Source organism: Oncorhynchus kisutch, unplaced genomic scaffold, assembly GCF_002021735.2.
Source record: "Oncorhynchus kisutch isolate 150728-3 unplaced genomic scaffold, Okis_V2 scaffold3274, whole genome shotgun sequence".
NCBI lineage: Eukaryota > Metazoa > Chordata > Actinopteri > Salmoniformes > Salmonidae > Oncorhynchus > Oncorhynchus kisutch.
The window spans coordinates 59,528-79,087 of record NW_022265219.1 but is presented as its reverse complement, the minus strand read 5'-3'; the positions used below and the strand labels follow the sequence as shown (position 1 = coordinate 79,087).

Here is a 19,560-nt window from a genome sequence, read left to right as displayed (position 1 = left end):
TAGTGTATGTAAACTTCTGTCCCACTGGAATTGTGATACAGTGAAATAATCTGTCTGTAAACAATTGTTGGAAACTTTACTCGTGTCATGCATAAAGTAGATGTCCTAACTGACTTGCCAAAACTATAGTTTGTTAGTAAGAAATTTGTGGAAGGGCTGAAAACGAGTTTTAATGACTCCAACCTAAGTGTATGTAAACTTCCGACTTCAACTGAACCTATTTTCCTCTCCACCCAAAGGATGTGGTGTTTTTATGTGTGAAGAATGTTTTCTTCTCATTCTGCTGTACAATGCTGATGTAGGTCAGCATCTTTAGATATCTCTATATATCAACACAGCAATGATGTTATTACTCAGCAATGATGTTATTACTCAGCAATGATGTTATTACTCAGCAATGATGTTATTACTCAGCAATGATGTTATTACTCCGCAATGATTTGGGGTGCTGGACATACAAATCCAGGCCTTGCTGCATGTAACTTGAGCCACAGGGAGTTTGTTTTATTCAAATGTCCCATACGTATTTGAAGTAACAAAAATGTTCACAGACTAACCACAGCTTTAAAGGGAACACTCTGTTTGAATATGCCAGGACAAGTTCTATGTTTGCTGTATGGGATTACCTTAGCATTTTCTACGCTCAGAAATCTTACAAATGTGAAAGTAATGTTATTCAACATTTTTACACTTGCTTAACTACAGAGGCAGTGGTCTCTGGGTAAAAATGTCATCTTTGAGATGGACTGTGGTTTAATTCATCCTATCATTGAAATAGTCTATTTTCCTAGATGCAATAGTCCACAAACAGTATTTTGTACATTACTCTGTGTTCTGATACATTATAAGGTTGCCATATCCACCAAGCAAAACACTTACATTCCTAAAAGCCTGTTTGTGATGTCACAGTCATATAATGTACAATACAAATATACCAAGTGAGTGACCCTTGTCCATCCTGAAGTGCAGGTTTTTCTAAGAGGCTGACACTGCCATAGTCCAGCCTCTCTTCCCACTGGTAGTGAAATGTCATAGTTAATGGACACGTTGCTGGAGTAACCCCGCCAGCCAGCAACCCCTGCCACCCTAAGGAATCAGAAGGATTGATGTGACTAGTACTTAATATTAGAAGTTATTGATTGGACTGTGTTAGGGAAAATTGCCCCTAGGAGTTTTCCTAGCAAATTCCCAAGCACAACTGCCAATAGGAACCTAATTCTCCCCTGAGAGATTACCATCCAGTTACTGACAAGATCTGTGAAATGTGGCAGCAAAGAGCTGTGAGTGTTGGGCATATATTAGACATATATGTTAGACATATATTTACCACTGAGAGGAATAACTGGTTGAGCCTCTCTCTGACCTATGTTAGGGAGAGGGAGCGATGTCTTGATGGAACAATGACACGTCCAAGGAGGTTACATTGTATAGAAGGTGCCACACTGTCACCAGCATCGAGTAGAATTGAAAACAGGGGGGTTCAATCTCAACACGCTCATCAAAGTGTGTGATACTATAATATCTGAGAACAGCCAATGCAGCACAACATCATGATTTGAAGCCCTCTGGTGTAAATAATTGCATGTTTTCAATCAATTGCACATGTAACTCTCATTGATTACTGAAGCCGAACATGGTTGAGAGCTAATGAATATTGTTTATCAAGGTTGGATTATAAAAGCACAGCACCACCGCTTTGCCCTGTGGATGTCACTCTCCCACAGATTCATTTGCACAGATTTAGTCTAACCACTGTATTATAGGGAACACTCAGTTTCTCTTGTCATTTTCTATTTAGCCAAAACCGCTGCTTAACTGCAACGTAACTGAGTTTCAAACCCCAGGTTGAATACATGCAATATTTTCAGTATTTCATTTAGATTTTCCCCCTCCTGACTTTTTTAAAATCTGGGAAGCAAACTGAATAATTGTCAGAATTGATTTTGAATCTCTTCTCAACCGCCGCTCAGCCATGCAAGCGACAAATTTCAAACACAGTGGCTGCTTAAACACCTCAGTGCAAAGTGTCCCAAATTCAACAAAGTTAAACTGCCAGGTAATGTGGATTACCTGCTACATAGTTTCTGGGACGCACGTCCCCTTGATAAATACAGACGGTACTCACTTCACACCCCTTGACTTTTTCCACATTGTGCTATTTTACAGCCTGAATTTAAAGTGTATTATATTTCGATTTTTTTTGTTACCGGCTTGCACACAATACCTCTGTCACGCCCTGACCTTAGAGTCTATTTGGTTAGGTCAGGGTGTGATGTGGGGTGGGCATTCTATTTTTTGTTTTCCAGGTTTCTTTATTTCTATGTTTTTGCGGGGTATGGTTCTCAATCAGGGACAACTGTCTATCGTTGTCTCTGATTGGGAATCATACTTAGGTAGCCCTTTTTCCCTCTGTTCAGTGTGGGTAGTTGACTTTGTTTGTGGCACTTAGCCCTGTAAGCTTCACTGTTGTTTATTTCGTTTGTTGTTTTGTTGGCGAACATTTTAAAATAAAATAAAATGTACGCTCACCACGCTGCACTTTGGTCTACTTCCAATGACACCCGTAACAACCTCATCATGTCAAAGTGGAATTATGTTTTTCAACATTTTTACTAATTAATAAAAATGAAAAGCCTAAATGTCTTGAGTCAATAACTCAAGCCTAAATAACTCTATCTTAATACTTAGGAAGTCATAATAAATGACATAGACTCATTCTGTGTGCAATAATAGTGAATGACTACTTCATCTCTGTACCCCACACATACAATTATCTGTAAGGTAACTCAGTCGAGCAGTGAACCACAAAGATTCGTTTTTTTCCCCAAGGCCTCACAAAGAAGGGCATCTATTGGTAGATGGGGGGGAAAAACAGACATTGAATATCCCTTTGAGCATGGTGAAGTTACTAATTACACTTTGAATGATGTATCAATAATACACCCAGTCACTACAAAGATACAGATGTCCTTCCTATCTCAGTTGCCGGAGAGGAAGGAAACCGCTCAGGAATACGAGGCCAATGGTGACTTAAAAACAGTGTGTGATAGGAGAACACTTAGGATGGATTAACAACATTGTGCAGTAGTAACTCTACAATAGTAACCTAATTGACAGAGTGAAGAAAGCCTGTACAGAATAAAACATATTCCAAAACTGTTGGCAACAAGGCACTAAAGTAATACTGCAAAAAATGCTGCAAAGCAATTAACCTTTTGTCCTTAATACAAAGTGTTATGTTTGGGTCAAATCCAAAACAATACATTACGGAGTACCACTCTCCATATTTTCAAGCATAGTGGTGAATTCATCATGTTATGGGTGTGCTTGTAATTGTTAAGGACTGGGGACATTTTCAGGATACATTTTTTTAATGAAATGGAGCTAAGAACAGGCAAAATTCTAAAGGGCAACCTTGTTCAGTCTGCTTTCCACCAGACACCCGGTGATGAATGCACCTTTCAGCAGGACAATAACCTAAAACACAAGGCCAAATCTACACTGGAGTTGCTTACCAAGAAGACTGTGAATGTTCCTAAGTGGCTGAGTTACAGTTTTGACTTAAATTTGCCTGAAAATGATTGTTGTCTAGCAATGATCAACAACCAATTTGACAGAGCTTAAAGAATTTTGAAAAGAATAATGGGAAAATGTTGCACAATCCAGGGTTGGAAAGCTCTTAGAGACTTACCCAGAAAGACACAGCTGTAATCACTGCCAAATGTGATTCTAGCATGTATTAACGCAGGGGGTTGAATACTTATATTAGTGTTTTATTAGTCTTTTTTAAATATATTTTTTTACTAATGTTAGAATTTGTAGGGCTGTGAATTCTGAAGGCACTGTATAACATCTCCATTATTGTCCTGTAACATCTTCCAATACTGGATCTAGGGAGTTTTCTGTCAGGAGTGTCAGCGAGCGTGAATGTATGTGGGTATCAATGTATCAGTGTTTGTCTATGTTACAGTTGGCATCGGCAGTGAACAGCTTGGCAATTAATTAACCATGACCAGAGAGGAATGGTGGGGGGCAAAGGGGAGGGGAGGGGGGGGGGGGGGTTGAATTAAAGATGGTGGCTGAGTGGAGAGCTGGGAGGAGGTGCAGTGAGGGAGGTATGAGGGCGGATGGGGTGGAGAACACAAACTGTAAATAAATCTCCTATAGGAAGACGATGAGGTGCTAAATGAAGCCACAACCACAAATATTTACCACCTAGTATTCTGAGACAATTAGGCCACGTTCACACCGCCAGACCCTGATACGTTCACACCTCCAGACCCTGATACGTTCACACCTCCAGACAGACCCTGATACGTTCACACCTCCAGACAGACCCTGATACGTTCACACCTCCAGACCCTGATACGTTCACACCGCCAGACCCTGATACGTTCACACCTCCAGACAGACCCTGATACGTTCACACCTCCAGACAGACCCTGATACGTTCACACCTCCAGACAGACCCTGATACGTTCACACCTCCAGACAGACCCTGATACGTTCACACCTCCAGACAGACCCTGATACGTTCACACCGCCAGACAGACCCTGATACGTTCACACTGCCAGACAGACCCTGATACGTTCACACCGCCAGACAGACCCTGATACGTTCACACCTCCAGATCCTGATACGTTCACACCTCCAGACCCTGATACGTTCACACCGCCAGACCCTGATACGTTCACACCGACAGTCCCTGATACGTTCACACCGCCAGACCCTGATACATTAACACCGCAGGACCCTGATACATTCACACCGGCAGACCCTGATACTTTCACACCGGTAGACCCTGATACGTTCACACAGCCAGACCCTGATACGTTCACACCTCCAGACTCTGATACGTTCACACCTCCAGACCCTGATACGTTCACACCGCCAGACCCTGATGGCACACTCATTAAGTGTGTGAGAGAGAGAGTGTTTTGTGACTCAAGGAGTAGAGACAAGGTGGACTACATAGCTACCACCATAGCACTAGCCTAATGATCCTTCTACCCATCCAGTCATTTAAGATCAATGGACACACACTGTGAGTGTGGGATAGATGGCCTCTTCTGGCTCAAACCTCCAGGAGAAGAAAGACGTGGTATATTGCATCGTGTCGACCGTGATAAAGATCAGTCAAGACCAATGTGAAGACATGAGGGAGAGTTGTGGATGGATGTGATCAGTGGCTCTAGAGTAACAAATGCATAAAGCCAGTAGAAAATGTTCAAAAGATCTTAAAGCTTTGCACAGGTGAATTAAATATGGCTGAAGCTTAATGATGATTTATATAAGAGTTGGCACCATATACCCTCTAAAAGTTCTTAAAGGTCAATGGACACTATCTAACAAGGCCATACAAAAACATGCATAAGACATAAAGTAAGAAACGTTTCGAAGTCTTGACACCCTGCTATCCTGCTTTCATTCAAATTTACATGTATGATGTCCAATTAAAGGTTTACCCTGGGTTTACTGAGGAGAGGGCTCATTCCTGGTGGTGGTTGGCCCCAGCTCCCCCCCCCCCCCCCCAGAGCTGAGTCAGGAGTCTGTGGAGCCCGGCTGCATGCTAGAGGACTAGCCCCTGGGCGGCGGGCCGATCAGCCACCTTTCATGTTACTGCCATTGATTGGGCTTGAGGAGGAGAATTGATGTGTCTTATGAAGTCGGGGATACGAGGAACAGAATCCCCCATGGCTCCTTAAGGCACGAGCTACCAAGCCCTGATCTACAGTAGATACCGTGTTTGTATCCATTTGTCCGAGGTAAAGGATGTGTAATTGAGAAGGCAGTATGGTTAAAGATGACTGGCTGGGGTAGTGTGTGAGTGTGTTTCTACATGTTCATTACCTAAGGTAAGGGCATTATATAGTGTACATAAATTGATTATTGCATTGTATACGTATGCATCAGTCAAAGAGTTGGTGTGTGTGTCTGTGTGTGTCTGTGTGTGTCTGTGTGTGTCAGTGTGTGTCTGTGTGTGCTTGTTTATGTCTGTGTGTTTGGCTGTGGTCTGCATCACCAGTGTGTGCCAAACCTTAAAGAATCACTCAGTGAGAGTGACTAAGGAAGGGAGATGTGAAGAAGACAAGGGGGAATGAAAATAGAGAAAAGGCGCAGTTACACACACACATTCACACACACGGTAAAACATCTGACCTGTACTGTGAGCAGAATGGGGGGGAAAATCCCCAAAATGTGCAGTGAGCTATATAGAGAGGAAAGTAAGGAATAAGGGAAGTTGAAAATTACTTTAAACTTTTCCTAGTTCCATTTTACCCCTGAATACGCATTCTTAGTCTTTCTCCTCTGTCCTGCCACCATTCTCTTTTTCACACTGTTCCCTCTCTTATTTTCTTCTGTCCCTTATGTGTATCACAGCTCTGATCTAACGTTGGTCCTGCCTCTCTATCTTTATAACTTTCTCTCTTTCATTCAATCTGCCTCCCTCTCTTGCCAGCACACTCGCTCTCTCACCGTTTTTAATTAAAATCTCTCTGCATCAAGGGATTCCGTTGTAGCTGTGATTTAAATGAGAGGGTGACATAAACCTAACATTACTGTCAGACCGAAGCAAATTCCATCAATTCATGTGAAATTTGCTGCACTGGCCATTCTCCAATGGTGTCTGTTATATACATATATATACACTGCATATCATTGTTTCCCCATACTATTCTTTTATAAAACAAACTTGCCAAAGCAACTCTGTAATGAAATGTTACCACACACACTGCCTGCCTACTGTACCACCTTGCTGTGTGAAACAAAGCACTTTTCCCCATCCTAGGCATTTTGCCCACCACCTTCCCCTCACCCCTTCACCCACTGTGGACTCAGTCTTGGGTGGATGAAGTTGGGTCTTAATAAATCAGGATGTTACCACCGGCGCTAAGGCTAGTTTTTAATTAAAACTGTGAGTCAGTCGAGCTGTATTATGAATTGTACTCTGCCACAAGTGAATAAAACATCACTTCTCTCCTACATTTTTTCTGAGAGTTGTGCGCGCTGTGCTGACAGGGTTATGAAAGAGTCTGGGAGCTTAGTGTTGCATAAAAATAATAACTCAATAGTGAGGCCCACAGCCATTAGGGTCAACACCATTATATTACACAAACAGCTACAAGGGCTTTAGCGCTGCTGCTAGGCCAGAGTGACGTAGACACACAGGTTTCACATCGTGACACTGATGATGTTTAAAGTTGTGTCAGTTGATGATACCAAAACACTTTCACACACAGCATGATTATTATGATGCTGATGATCAGGTACTCTTGTCCACTGGCTATTTTCAACACATGACTAATGTGAAACATTTGCTTTTCAAGCACAAACAATTGCTCCATATATTTAGGGCCATTCATAAAAAGAGGTGAGCCGGGGAACTTATTCTCCACCTTTCCCCTTTGATGGGCAGTAATGAAATAAATACCATCTATGAATATCTTTATATGCAAAACTGTGTTTTTTTTTAAAGCTCCTCTTGAAAGTATCACAAGGTTGAAGCGTAACAACTTGCCTACTTCAATGGCCCTTATTGCTAATTTATGACCTTTTGGTGTCTGAGTACAACTGACACCGTCCCAGAGAGAGCAGGGATGAGCCAGCAGATGGAAATTAGCCCCGTGGAGCATAGCGAATAGGAAGCGCTTCAGTCAGAGGATGACTAACTGCAATTCAATCTTACAGCTTTTCACAAGCAAACTTATGAATGCTAATTGTTTCATAATTGAAGGTGTTGGCGGACTCACTTCACTGACTGTGGTGATGCAAATGAAGCCCTCTGGCACTCGTAACTACTGCCACAGAAAACTCAGGCGGGTTTGACCTGGTGGGACTCACATCACCTTTTGCACACAGGCCTCTATGTTTGTACCGTCATTTGCGCTTATTTGCATATATGAATATACTATAGGGAAGCTGTTCCATTTGGTATGTAACTAAATTATATGAAAAGTTTTGTTCTGTACAGCTAGCTATGAATCATCAGCCTATATACTGTGTGGCAATACACTGCAATTACTCACCATTATTTAATTTTGCTTTCTTTTTCTAGATGATATCTTGATAAAGAGTACAGAAAGTACGTTGTCAAAGATATTCCACGTTGTGTTGTGCTTCTTATCATTGCTTGATTTGGACTGAAATAGGTGCCGGTACTGTTAATATTTAGATGCAGGAGCTCCAGGATACTTTTGAGCTAATATTATGTAGGAGCAACAGGAGCACAAGCAGTAGAAAATAGGAGGTTTCGCCCAGGTCACGCACTGCTTCTTATACAGTAGTTAATGGAGGTGGAACACTCCGAACACTCCGAACAAAGTGTGTATGATTGAAATAGTATGATAGTTGTCACACAGGTACCATGTTGGAATGACAGCTCTGTATGTGGTGGTGCTGTTGACGGAGCTGAGGCTTACACTGCGGCGTGCCTCGTGGCTGAGTGCTGGGTGGGATTAAACACAGGACATCTATTGGGAAGAGCTCCTAGATGTTATTATCCTCGTGGGGAGTCTCATCATTGGCTGGGAGCGATGATGCACACGGCCCTAGAAGACGGCTGGAGACAGGCATGACAGCCGTACGCCTGCAAGAAATAGTGATGATCATGCATAAAAACAACGGTGGAGAAGAGATACTGTACTGGAATCCGAGTCTCCCGCAACTCACAAGGGTTTAAACATGCTGCCAAAACAGATGCTCCAGCGCTGAATTACACCCTTTAATAATGTAACCTCTCTCACACCTTTGCAAAATGTGCCGTAGTCTCCAAATGTCATGTCCCATGAATTAATGCCACGAATGAATTACTGCAAAACCCTTACGCACAACTGCACTTTGTATACCAGGGTTGGCTGGCCTTCTCTAGTCACTCGTAGGCTCAGTCACTGGTATACTTTTATTTACAAAGCCATTTAGGGTTTACTACCTTTTTACTTGTGCATTTTTATTGTTCAGAAATGTGGTGGGTACTCTCTTCGTTCGCTGGACTTTATCCTGCTAACTATTCCAAATGTCCGAACTGAATTTGGTAAAAGGGCTTTTATGTACTCTGCGCCATCGTCTTGGAACACCTTACAAAATACTTTTAAACTGGAAGAACTTGTCCCGATTGGTGTTTTTAAATCACTGATGAAGGATTTTGAGGCTGATTCCCTGACCTGTCAATGTTTTTAATTAGCTGTTTTATAATCTTGTGAATTCAATGGTTTTTACTAGATTACTTGTAGTTTTTCATGTTGTCTGTCTGTAATTGTTTTGTAATGACTTGGTGCTGTCTATCTTGGCCAGGGCGCTCTTGAAACATAGATTTTAATCTCAATGAGCCCTTCCTGGTTAAATAAAGGTTAAATAAATACATTAAAATTAAAATTAAATCCATCATTCACCTGAGTGGAGAACAAAGTAACTTATTAATCTCTTACCATTTTAGAAGATTGAAACGTGAGGAATTTGATACAGGTCAGGTGATAGCTGCTGTTATTGCTCTGGTACAGTAAACAGCAGCTATCACACACTATACTGAAGAACCCTGGTCACCATCCATTCAATCTGTAACCAAAGCAATATTACAGTCCAAACCTCTTGAAAATCAGTTAGGACACTGAATCTATGCAGTCAATAAGTGAACTAGTTAGGACACTGTATCTATGTAGTTAATAAGTGAACTAGTTAGGACACTGTATCTATGCAGTCAATAAGTGAACTAGTTAGGACACTGTATCTATATAGTCAATAAGTGAACTAGTTAGGACACTGTATCTATGCAGTCAATAAGTGAACTAGTTAGGACACTGTATCTATGCAGTCAATAAGTGAATTAGTTAGGACACTGTATCTATGCAGTCAATAAGTGAATTAGTTAGGACACTGTATCTATGCAGTCAATAAGTGAACTAGTTAGGACACTGTATCTATGCAGTCAATAAGTGAATTAGTTAGGACACTGTATCTATGCAGTCAATAAGTGAATTAGTTAGGACACTGTATCTATGCAGTCAATAAGTGAACTAGTTAGGACACTGTATCTATATAGTCAATAAGTGAACTAGTTAGGACACTGTATCTATGCAGTCAATAAGTGAACTAGTTAGGACACTGTATCTATGCAGTCAATAAGTGAATTAGTTAGGACACTGTATCTATGCAGTCAATAAGTGAATTAGTTAGGACACTGTATCTATGCAGTCAATAAGTGAACTAGTTAGGACACTGTATCTATGCAGTCAATAAGTGAATTAGTTAGGACACTGTATCTATGCAGTCAATAAGTGAATTAGTTAGGACACTGTATCTATGCAGTCAATAAGTGAACTAGTTAGGACACTGTATCTATGCAGTCAATAAGTGAACTAGTTAGGACACTGTATCTATGCAGTCAATAAGTGAACTAGTTAGGACACTGTATCTATGCAGTCAATAAGTGAACTAGTTAGGACACTGTATCTATGTAGTTAATAAGTGAACTAGTTAGGACACTGTATCTATGCAGTCAATAAGTGAACTAGTTAGGACACTGTATCTATGCAGTCAATAAGTGAACTAGTTAGGACACTGTATCTATGCAGTCAATAAGTGAACTAGTTAGGACACTGTCTTGCCTAAGCATATTTCAGGGTACCATTTTGATTCATTTGACTGTACACAAGAGCTGTTGGTTTTCACTCATGGGAGGCATATTTTGAGCGGGTATCTATATCCCCATATCTTCCTTTAAGCAACTGCTGCAGCACCAAATTCAATTCAGACCATTTAAATCCCTGCATGCAAGGAGGACAAATACAATATTTTCAAACTGTTGTCTCTCTTTCACACACACACACGCACACGCACACACACATGCACACAAAGGAAATACCCTGCACACCTACTAATCCAAAGGCAGGATCCTGGTTCCAAAAATAACAGCTTGGAATGAGATGGATGGAGGAGGACAGATTATTGCGGCTCTAGTCCGTGAAAAGCTGTCAATAAAAGACATTTAAAGTGATTACCGGGCCGTTATTGGCACGGGGGTCACTCTGGTTTTCTCACTATTCCAAAAGACAACACTTTGAAATCATACACACCTGTAAAGGATGTTTAAAATGGAAATAGGCCAACTGAAGTGAAATTGTTCACGTACACTGATAAGCATATGGGGCAGTGAGCCCACAAGTCAGGAAGGAGATGAACTTTTCTCCTCCAATCAGAAGAGTGGGTGTTAATAGAAATCTAAGAGTTATTACAGGACCAACTGCTTACCTTCATGGTTGTGTCAAAACACATTACACAACTTCAGGCATTGTTCAGTACTTTTCTCCTTCAAGACACTTGATATTCAAAGACAAGCCACAGATATTGGGTTTCGTGCACATGCCGGTGTGGCAGAAATTATTTTTTGTCCCTATTTGCCAATTTCTTGCATATTGCGCATATTATGAAAATCGAATCCTTTTCCACCTGAAACAGATTAAGATACAAACTTCATGGCTTCTTTTGGAGAAAATGTTTGGGTCTTTGACACAATTTCTCAGTACTGCAGTACAAGTTCCGGGCAAAGAAAGTGTATGAATACACGGGTCATAAACAGTTTAGACGTGTTGTTGTCCTCCGCACTCTCCTAAATATCAAAGCAGACAATAAAAATGACATATTGTATTTGTTCTTCGTATTCATGCAAATATCCCGCCTGTCAGGCCTGACACATAATGAGAAGAGAGAGAAAGAGAGCGATTTGCACTCCAACATCCTCTCTCTTGAAATAGACACCATTATACACTCAATGACTCTCGGTAAACATGTGAATGTATGCCTGGCTGTGTATGGTAATGAGGGGGATGTGAGTGGCTGCTGCAGAACATCACGTCCAGACCTCAGGTTCAAATAGACCCGCCTCTTCCTCCCCAGCAGCCAGCTAAAGGCCATGCGTGTACTTTTCCACTAGAGCCAACATAGTTCACTCCTCTCAGCGGTTTGGCCCTGTGTTCTAGGGGCCAGCTCATCCCCTCAGGGACCTGATAGTACATGCTGCTTTCACAGACAAACCTCACCTTTTAGATAATACTGGAAGTCAGTATTCCCCTGCATTGTGTACTTTGCCCAATATCACTTGTGTTGTGACTGTAGAAAGCAAATGCGCATTAATTATAAATGAAAGCTTTTGATCGCTTCTCCGTATTATGAATTTCCAGGAAACACAACAGCACGGCCCTGTGTGTGTGTGTGTGTGTGTGTGTGTGTGTGTGTGTGTGTGTGTGTACGAGAGAGAGAGATAGAAAGAGAGAGAGAGCGCACCGTGCTACTGTTATTTTGTATGTACGGCTGTCTTTTGCCAGTGTGATGGCATTCTATTACAGTACCAGACAAAAGTTTGGACACACCTACTCAATCAAGGGTTTATCTTTATTTTTTACTATTTTCTACATTGTAGAATAATAGTAAAGACATCAACCTATGAAATAACACATACTGTATGGTAGTAATCAAAAAAAGTGTTAAACAAATCAAAATATATTTTATATTTGAGATTCTTCAAAGTAGCCACCCTTTTCCTTGATGACAGCTTTGCAAACTCTGGGCATTCTCTCAACCAGCTTCGTGAGGTAGTCACTTGGAATGTATGTCAATTAACAGGTGTGCCTTGTTAAAAGCTCATTTGTGGAATTTCTTTTCTTCTTAATGTGTTTGAGCCAATCAGTTGTGTTGTGACAAGGTAGGGGTGGTATACAGAAGATAGCCCTATTTGGTAAAATACCAAGTCCATATTATGGCAAGAACAGGTCAAATAAGCAAAGAGAAATGACAGTCCGTCATTACTTTAAGACATGAAGGTCAGTCAATACGGAACATTTCAAGAACTTTGAAGCATGGAGGAGGACGTGGGATGGTGTGGGGGTGCTCTGCTGGTGACACTGTCAGTGATTTATTTAGAATTTGAGGCACACTTAACCAGCATGGTTACCATAGCATTCTGCAGTGATACGCCATCCCATCTGGTTTGGGCATAGTGGGACTATCATTGGTTTTTCAGCAGGACAATGACCCAAAACACACCTCCAGGCTGTGTAAGGTCGTTTTGACCAAGGAGAGTGATGGAGTTTTGCATCAGATGACCTGGCCTCCACAATCACTCGACCTCAACCCAATTGAGGTGGTTTGGGATGAGTTGGACCGCAGAGTGACGGAAAGGCAGCCAACAAGTGCTCAGCATATGTGGGAACTCCTTCAAGACTGTTGGAAAAGCATTCCTCATGAAGCTTGTTGAGAGAATGCCAAGAGTGTGCAAAGCTGTTATCAAGGCAAGAGTGGCTACTTTGCAGAATCTAAAATCTAAAATCATGTAGATTTTTTTAACACTTTTTTTGTGTTTTTTTTGTTTTGATGTCTTAACTATTATTCTACAATGTAGAAAAAAGTCAAAATAAAGAAAAACCCTTGAGTGAGTAAGTTTGTCCAAACTTTTGACTGGTACTCTATGCCAGTGCGTAAACGTGAGTGCCGTCTAATATCTGGGCTATTTTGACAAGGCATGCTCGCCACCACCACCCCGGCCCCGTGCTAGTTGTAGTTGTGTGATTTATGGCTGACGAAGGCGTCCAATTACAGAGCCATAATATCCACGTCATGCCTCATATCCTAACAGTGTCTCTCCATCAGTTGAGCCATGTTAGCCCAAGCTTTCATTAATGACAATTACACTTTTTATAGTCCATTTAGTCCCACATATTACCTGGGGTTTTTCAGGGAGGTAACCACCAGTAGCAGTCGGCAGACATTCCTAATTAGTCAATCGTTTGGATGCAGTGTTGGGTGGGGTTTTAGTCACATGGGCCGAGCGCTGCAGAGTTTAGCCCCTAGGCTGGTATCAGTGTGGGAGCCTATCTAGGGGTCCATCGGTGTGTAATAGATATCGCAGTGTGCTTTGGTGCGTTAAATAAACCAAATGGTGCGTGAGACATGTCTTCAGGGCTTGCTGTGCGGTCTTCTCTTAGACTTCTCACTCTATTATGTGATCAACCTTTGTGTGCTTTAAGTGCCGTTCTGGGAATTATAGAACTTCATGGGTTCATCATCTGAATGGACATTGTGTATACAGTAAATGTGTAATATGTGCCTGTGTGTGTGTGTTGGTGTGTAAAATGTGTCTATGTTAATTTGCCCATGAAAAGAATCGGTGTGTAAAATGGACCCGTTGCAAGGGTGCATTGATTGCTTATCAGAGGGGAATGGGCAGTGTGTGTGTGCGTGTGTGCGTTTGTGCGTGTGTGTGTGTGTGTGTCTGCGTATATATCTCTGTGTCCATCAACAGTGTGTGGAGAAGCCTATGCTAATTGTTGCCATGGAAACTGAGTGCTGCTAGAGAAGTACAGATTCAAAGGGAGCATCTCCCCCTCTCTCTTTCTTCCTTTTCCTCCCCCTCTCTCTCCCATCCCTCTTTCTTTTCTCAGTCTATCTGCTGCCATTCCCCTCATTCATTCAGTCTCCTCTTCCCTCTCACTTGCTTTTCATCAAGGCCCACTCCAGCTGCCTATCCTCCCTCTCTTACTCTTTCTCTCACCTCCTCCATTCTCTATCCATGAATCTCTTTCTCTGTCTCTTGGTGTCCCTCCACCTCCTCATATGCCTTACTTTTAGCAGATTGTCTGTAATCCTATTCTCTCTCTTCCTCTGTCGCTCTTCTCTGTCCCTCCCTCCCTCCCCTGCTCCCTCTCCCTCTCTCTTTAGAGGAGTGTACAATTGGCAATTAACACAGGGACCTGTAATTAGTGCTGACGAACCTCCAGCAATTAGTTATCCTAAAGAAGTATTTTTGTCATCTCTACACACCTCCCCCTTCCATCCCCCAGCCTCTCAATCTCTCCTCTCTCTTTCCCTCTATCTTGCTCACTGTCTCGTTCCTATAGGGTTTGTTTGTTCAGGATTTTTCTTTTTACTCCCTCTGCCTTTTAAACTTTTGCTTTTGTTCCACGGAGAGTGCATGGTGCTCACACACACACACACACACACACACACACACACACACACACACACACACACACACACACACACACACACACACACACACACACACACACACACACACACACACACACACACACTCCATGGTGCTCACACACACACACACACACACACACACACTCCATGGTGCTCACACACACACACACACACACACACACACACACACACACACACACACACACACACACACACACACACACACACACACACACACACACACACTCCATGGTGCTCACACACACACACACACACACACACACGCTATTACAACCATCCCCACAATATTTAGGAGCAGCAGATATGCACACTCACCTACCCACAAATATCACCCCCCCCATAAATGTTAAACTCCCCTCTTATTGTAATGGTGAGAGGTTAGAATGTCTTGGGGGTATGATATTTGTGCGTCTAACTTTCTCACTCACCATTATTCACTCATCATTCAGGATTATCTGTAATCATGGTAGCATTCACATCAATGTAGAAGTGTTTAGAAACATATTCTATTCTTATTTTCAATTAAAGTGACTCCAAAATGACACAAACCAAAACAAACTTTGTAGAGTCATGTAATCATTGCGTGATATGAATATGGGACAGAGTATTTAACTTTATAGTATTTTAATACATATGTAAGTGAATTTTCCCAATAATTTTGCTCCCCTAAAATGGGGGGACTCTATACATAAAGTGCTGTAATTTCAAAATGAAATAAAGTGCTGTAACCCAAAAATACCCTAAAATGAAGGCTGACGGTCTGCACTTTAACCCCATCACTATTGTATGATTCCAAATCCAAAGTGCTGGAGTACAGAGCCAAAACAACATAACATGTCCCAATACTTTTGGAGCTCACTGTATAGTTTTTCAAATAGGATATGTTTAACTACTTTTTCTTCTCACTTTGTGTCATTCTCTCTCTCTGTTCTTCCTTCCCTCAGTCCCCCCCTGCATCACTGTTAATGAAGGTCTATAAAAAAGAGAGATACAGTATGTGGTCATTCACGTAAAGCGTTGGAGAGAGGTGGATGGAGAGTAAATGAGTGTTGGGATAAAATAGGACAGAAGAGAGGAGGAGGGGTGAAGATGCGGGGGGGTATTGAGACTTGAGACTCCCTCCCTCAGAATCTGTCCATCTTTCTGTCTGTATATCAGGGAGCCACTGTTCACTCATCACATCAAGCCAGTTCCTCAGTCAATGTGCATCTCTCTCTCTCGCTCTCTCTGTTTGCTTCTTTCTCATCCTCTCTCCTTGTCTCCTTTGCATTTCCCTCTTGACTCCTCCTCTTGCCTTTTCTCTTTCCTCTCTTGCCTCCTCCTCTTGCCTTTTCTCTTTCCTCTCTTCCCTCCCTGTCAGGGATTCAGCCACCCATCCAGCGGGAGAGTTTATGTCATCTATAATAAAGAAAGTTATTCTGCTTGAAAACACCCCTCATGAAATATTGATCAGTATGAGTGTATATACCTTGTATCCATGTGTGTGTGTGTTTATGCACTATTGATGTACTGTATGTCATATACAACCAGTCCTAGCTAGGTTTCCATCCAATAGGCCACAGATTTTCATGTGAATATAAAACAAATCAGCATAAAGAAACTAGTGGTGTTTCCAGAGAAATGTACTTTTCGCTTAAGTTTTCATTTACCGAATAAAAACTGAAGTCCAATGTGTTTCTATGGCATTTTCAACTCTGCTGATATTTCTGTCACAAAAACTGTTGTATTAAATAGAAAACGTGTCTACTCTTGTCTTGGCACATGTACTCTAGCCAACAGCTCACAGTTACAGTGAGGGTAGGGTAGGCTACATGATGAGTTTACTATGGATAAACACCAGTCAAGCATCAATCATCATGTCACCAGAATAAGACCCTCGATATTTATTGGAAAGGAGCATCAAGATCACCATCCACTTTCACCACCCTGTGAAATTCATCATCATTTATTTAATCTGTAATCTAATAAACTGAATGGTTTCCCGAATCATAGTGGAAGAACCACACACCATATCATCGCGTGAAGTTTACTTCAATATGATGGTTTTTATGTCAATATTTGCACATAAAGGCGTTTCCACCACCATTTCTCGCATAATTCAGTTTACCAATGAAAAAAAAACGTTGAACAAAAAATGATCTGTCAGCATTTATAAAATTGTACCGAGACTTCCTGTTTCCATCACAGCTGTAGTGATTTCTTTTAATACGGTATGACTTTACTGGCATAAAAACTGTAGATAGAAACATGGTTAGTGATACACTGATTCATGTTATAGGCTCTTGTCAATCCACTTAAGTCAATCAATGTGTATGGGCCACATTGACCTCTCTCTCTCTCTCTCTTCTTTTTTTTCTCTCTCTCTCTCTCTCTCTCTCTCTCTCTCTCTCTCTCTCTCTCTCTCTCTCTCTCTCTCTTTCTCTTTCTCTCCTCCCACCCCCCAGGTATTACATTCCCACTCCTCGATTATGCCTGTCTGTGGCTGCCACAGCCCCTCCCACCCTCAGGAAAGGCGAGCGTCCCCCACGCCCCTGCCCCCCCAGGAGGTGAGACGTCCTCCCCGGCGCCGTGTGGCCCTCTCCTCCCTCTCCCTGTCCCTCCTGGGCCTCCTGATGTGCCTGTTCCACCTGCCCCCCGCCTGTCACTCTCGCAGAGACAAGAGCGGGGGTGTGGCTCACTACATCCCCATGGCCCAGCCCCCCCACCACCAGGTGCTGCCCAAGCTGGTGCAGGGCCTCAGCATCGCCGTGGTGCTGGTGGGCAACTCTAGCGAGGTGGCGTTGGCGGGCGCCCGGGAGAAGGACGACTTCCTGCACATGCCACTGGCGCCCAACGTGGAAGTGCTCACCATGAACGAGACGGACCCAAAGAGCATCATCAAGAGCATCTGTGACCTGATGACAGAGCACTGGCTACAGGGCGTGGTGTTCGGGGACGACACAGATCAGGAGGCCATAGCCCAGATCCTGGACTTCATCTCTGCACAGACACACATCCCCATCCTGGGGGTCCGCGGTGGCTCCTCCATGATCATGGCTGCCAAGGTACAGTGTGTGTGTTTCTATGTGTACTGTGTGTGAGAGAGAGGGTGATCGAGAAAAGAAAAAAGTATGAGCAATGTTTTTATCTGTTAGTGTTGATCATCTGTATTTCATTGTTGTCTTGAACAATGATCTGTTCACAAGTGAAACGGCGACGGCTTTCTGGTGCAACGTCGTTACCACTATCAGATCAATGCTGGTTCATTCATGGGAAAACAGATGCAGAGGTTTGACAGAGAGCAAGAGGGGTTGTTTCCTTTGAAGAAAACTGGAAAGAGTGGGGAAGTTGGAGACAGGATCAGCGTGGTGCGATAGGAGGGAGCAGGAAGACAGGGAGAGAAGACGTGCATAGAGAAGGAAAAGAATAACTCAAGTAGACTGGCATGAGAGAGAGAGTGAGAGAGACAGAGCGAGAGAGAGAGAGCGAGAGAGAGAGAGAGAGAGAGAGAGAGAGAGAGAGAGAGGAAGCTGTACTGTCACCAGACACACAGTGTTACCTCGGCATGACAGAGTTCCACTAGATCCCTCTATGGCTCATCCCTATGATATTTCTCCCCCACCCCTTTTTCATTCTATTCACTTTAACCGTGTCTAATGGGATGAAACAATCTGGTCCTGCTTTATCTTAGCCGGCTGTGATCCGCGTTTGGACCGTGCTGCTGGACTGGACAATTTTTTTCTGCAGAATAATCAACTTTTATTCAGCCTGAACAAATACTGTACAAAATGGGCTCCCAGAAACTCCTAGAATTTCAAACAGTCTCCAAAAAAAAGCTGCCCGGAATGAGGCCGTCCGCTTAACATTCCAACTGACGTCACGCGCTTTCTGCACAACGGCTTCCATTGTGGATAAAACATTATCTCTGCTCACCCTTCCACGTTTGACCCTGCATCAACAGGGTCCACCAGTAAACATGGCCCACTATGACCCACTAGGGCCACCAGCCAGCCATTCATCCCCTACATCCCCATTACACCATGGAGGATAGCATTGGGCAGTCAAATGACATTTACCCCACACAACTCTATCGACAGGTACGACATCCACTGACCCTGCCCGTTGTGCCACGGCCATACATACGTGTCACTGACACCATAGTATATCCTACACACATAGATATATTGATGATACACCAGCCGCCCGTGTTAAACGTGTAAACATGATGCATTTCATTTTTCATAAAGAGGTGTACAGGGTATGCATGCAGACTGAAGGTGTAATTCATTAAGTGCACATGCCATCCATGCGCCAGGAGCCCAGGCTTGTGCTGCTGCGGCTAAATGGATTTCCCAGGCCGGAAGCCAACACAGGGCCCAGGAGAGAGAAATGGAGCGACATCCAAGGCCATGCTAGTCTCCGTCTCGAAACGGATTTGTGTCTGTTGTTTAATGGGCTGAAACAATATTGAGAATATGGTAGAATAAGAGCGGGAGAAGGAGAGGGATGGTGAAAGAACAGCCTCTCCTCCTGAGAGGGAATCTTGGGGGAAAGAAGGACAGCAGGTGTGTGGAGAGGACGGC

General features: G+C 42.8%; 1 protein-coding gene across 2 annotated transcripts in view; it reads left to right on the top strand.

Moving 5' to 3' along the window:
• LOC109891962 (glutamate receptor ionotropic, NMDA 2B) overlaps positions 1-19,560 on the top strand; it is a 98,968-nt gene that overhangs the window by 19,955 nt on the left and 59,453 nt on the right. For both annotated transcript variants that reach the window (XM_031820359.1, XM_031820358.1), the window contains exon 3: positions 17,443-18,042. In XM_031820359.1, coding sequence (XP_031676219.1) covers positions 17,443-18,042 — 600 coding nt within the window. The remainder of the gene's footprint in view (positions 1-17,442; positions 18,043-19,560) is intronic.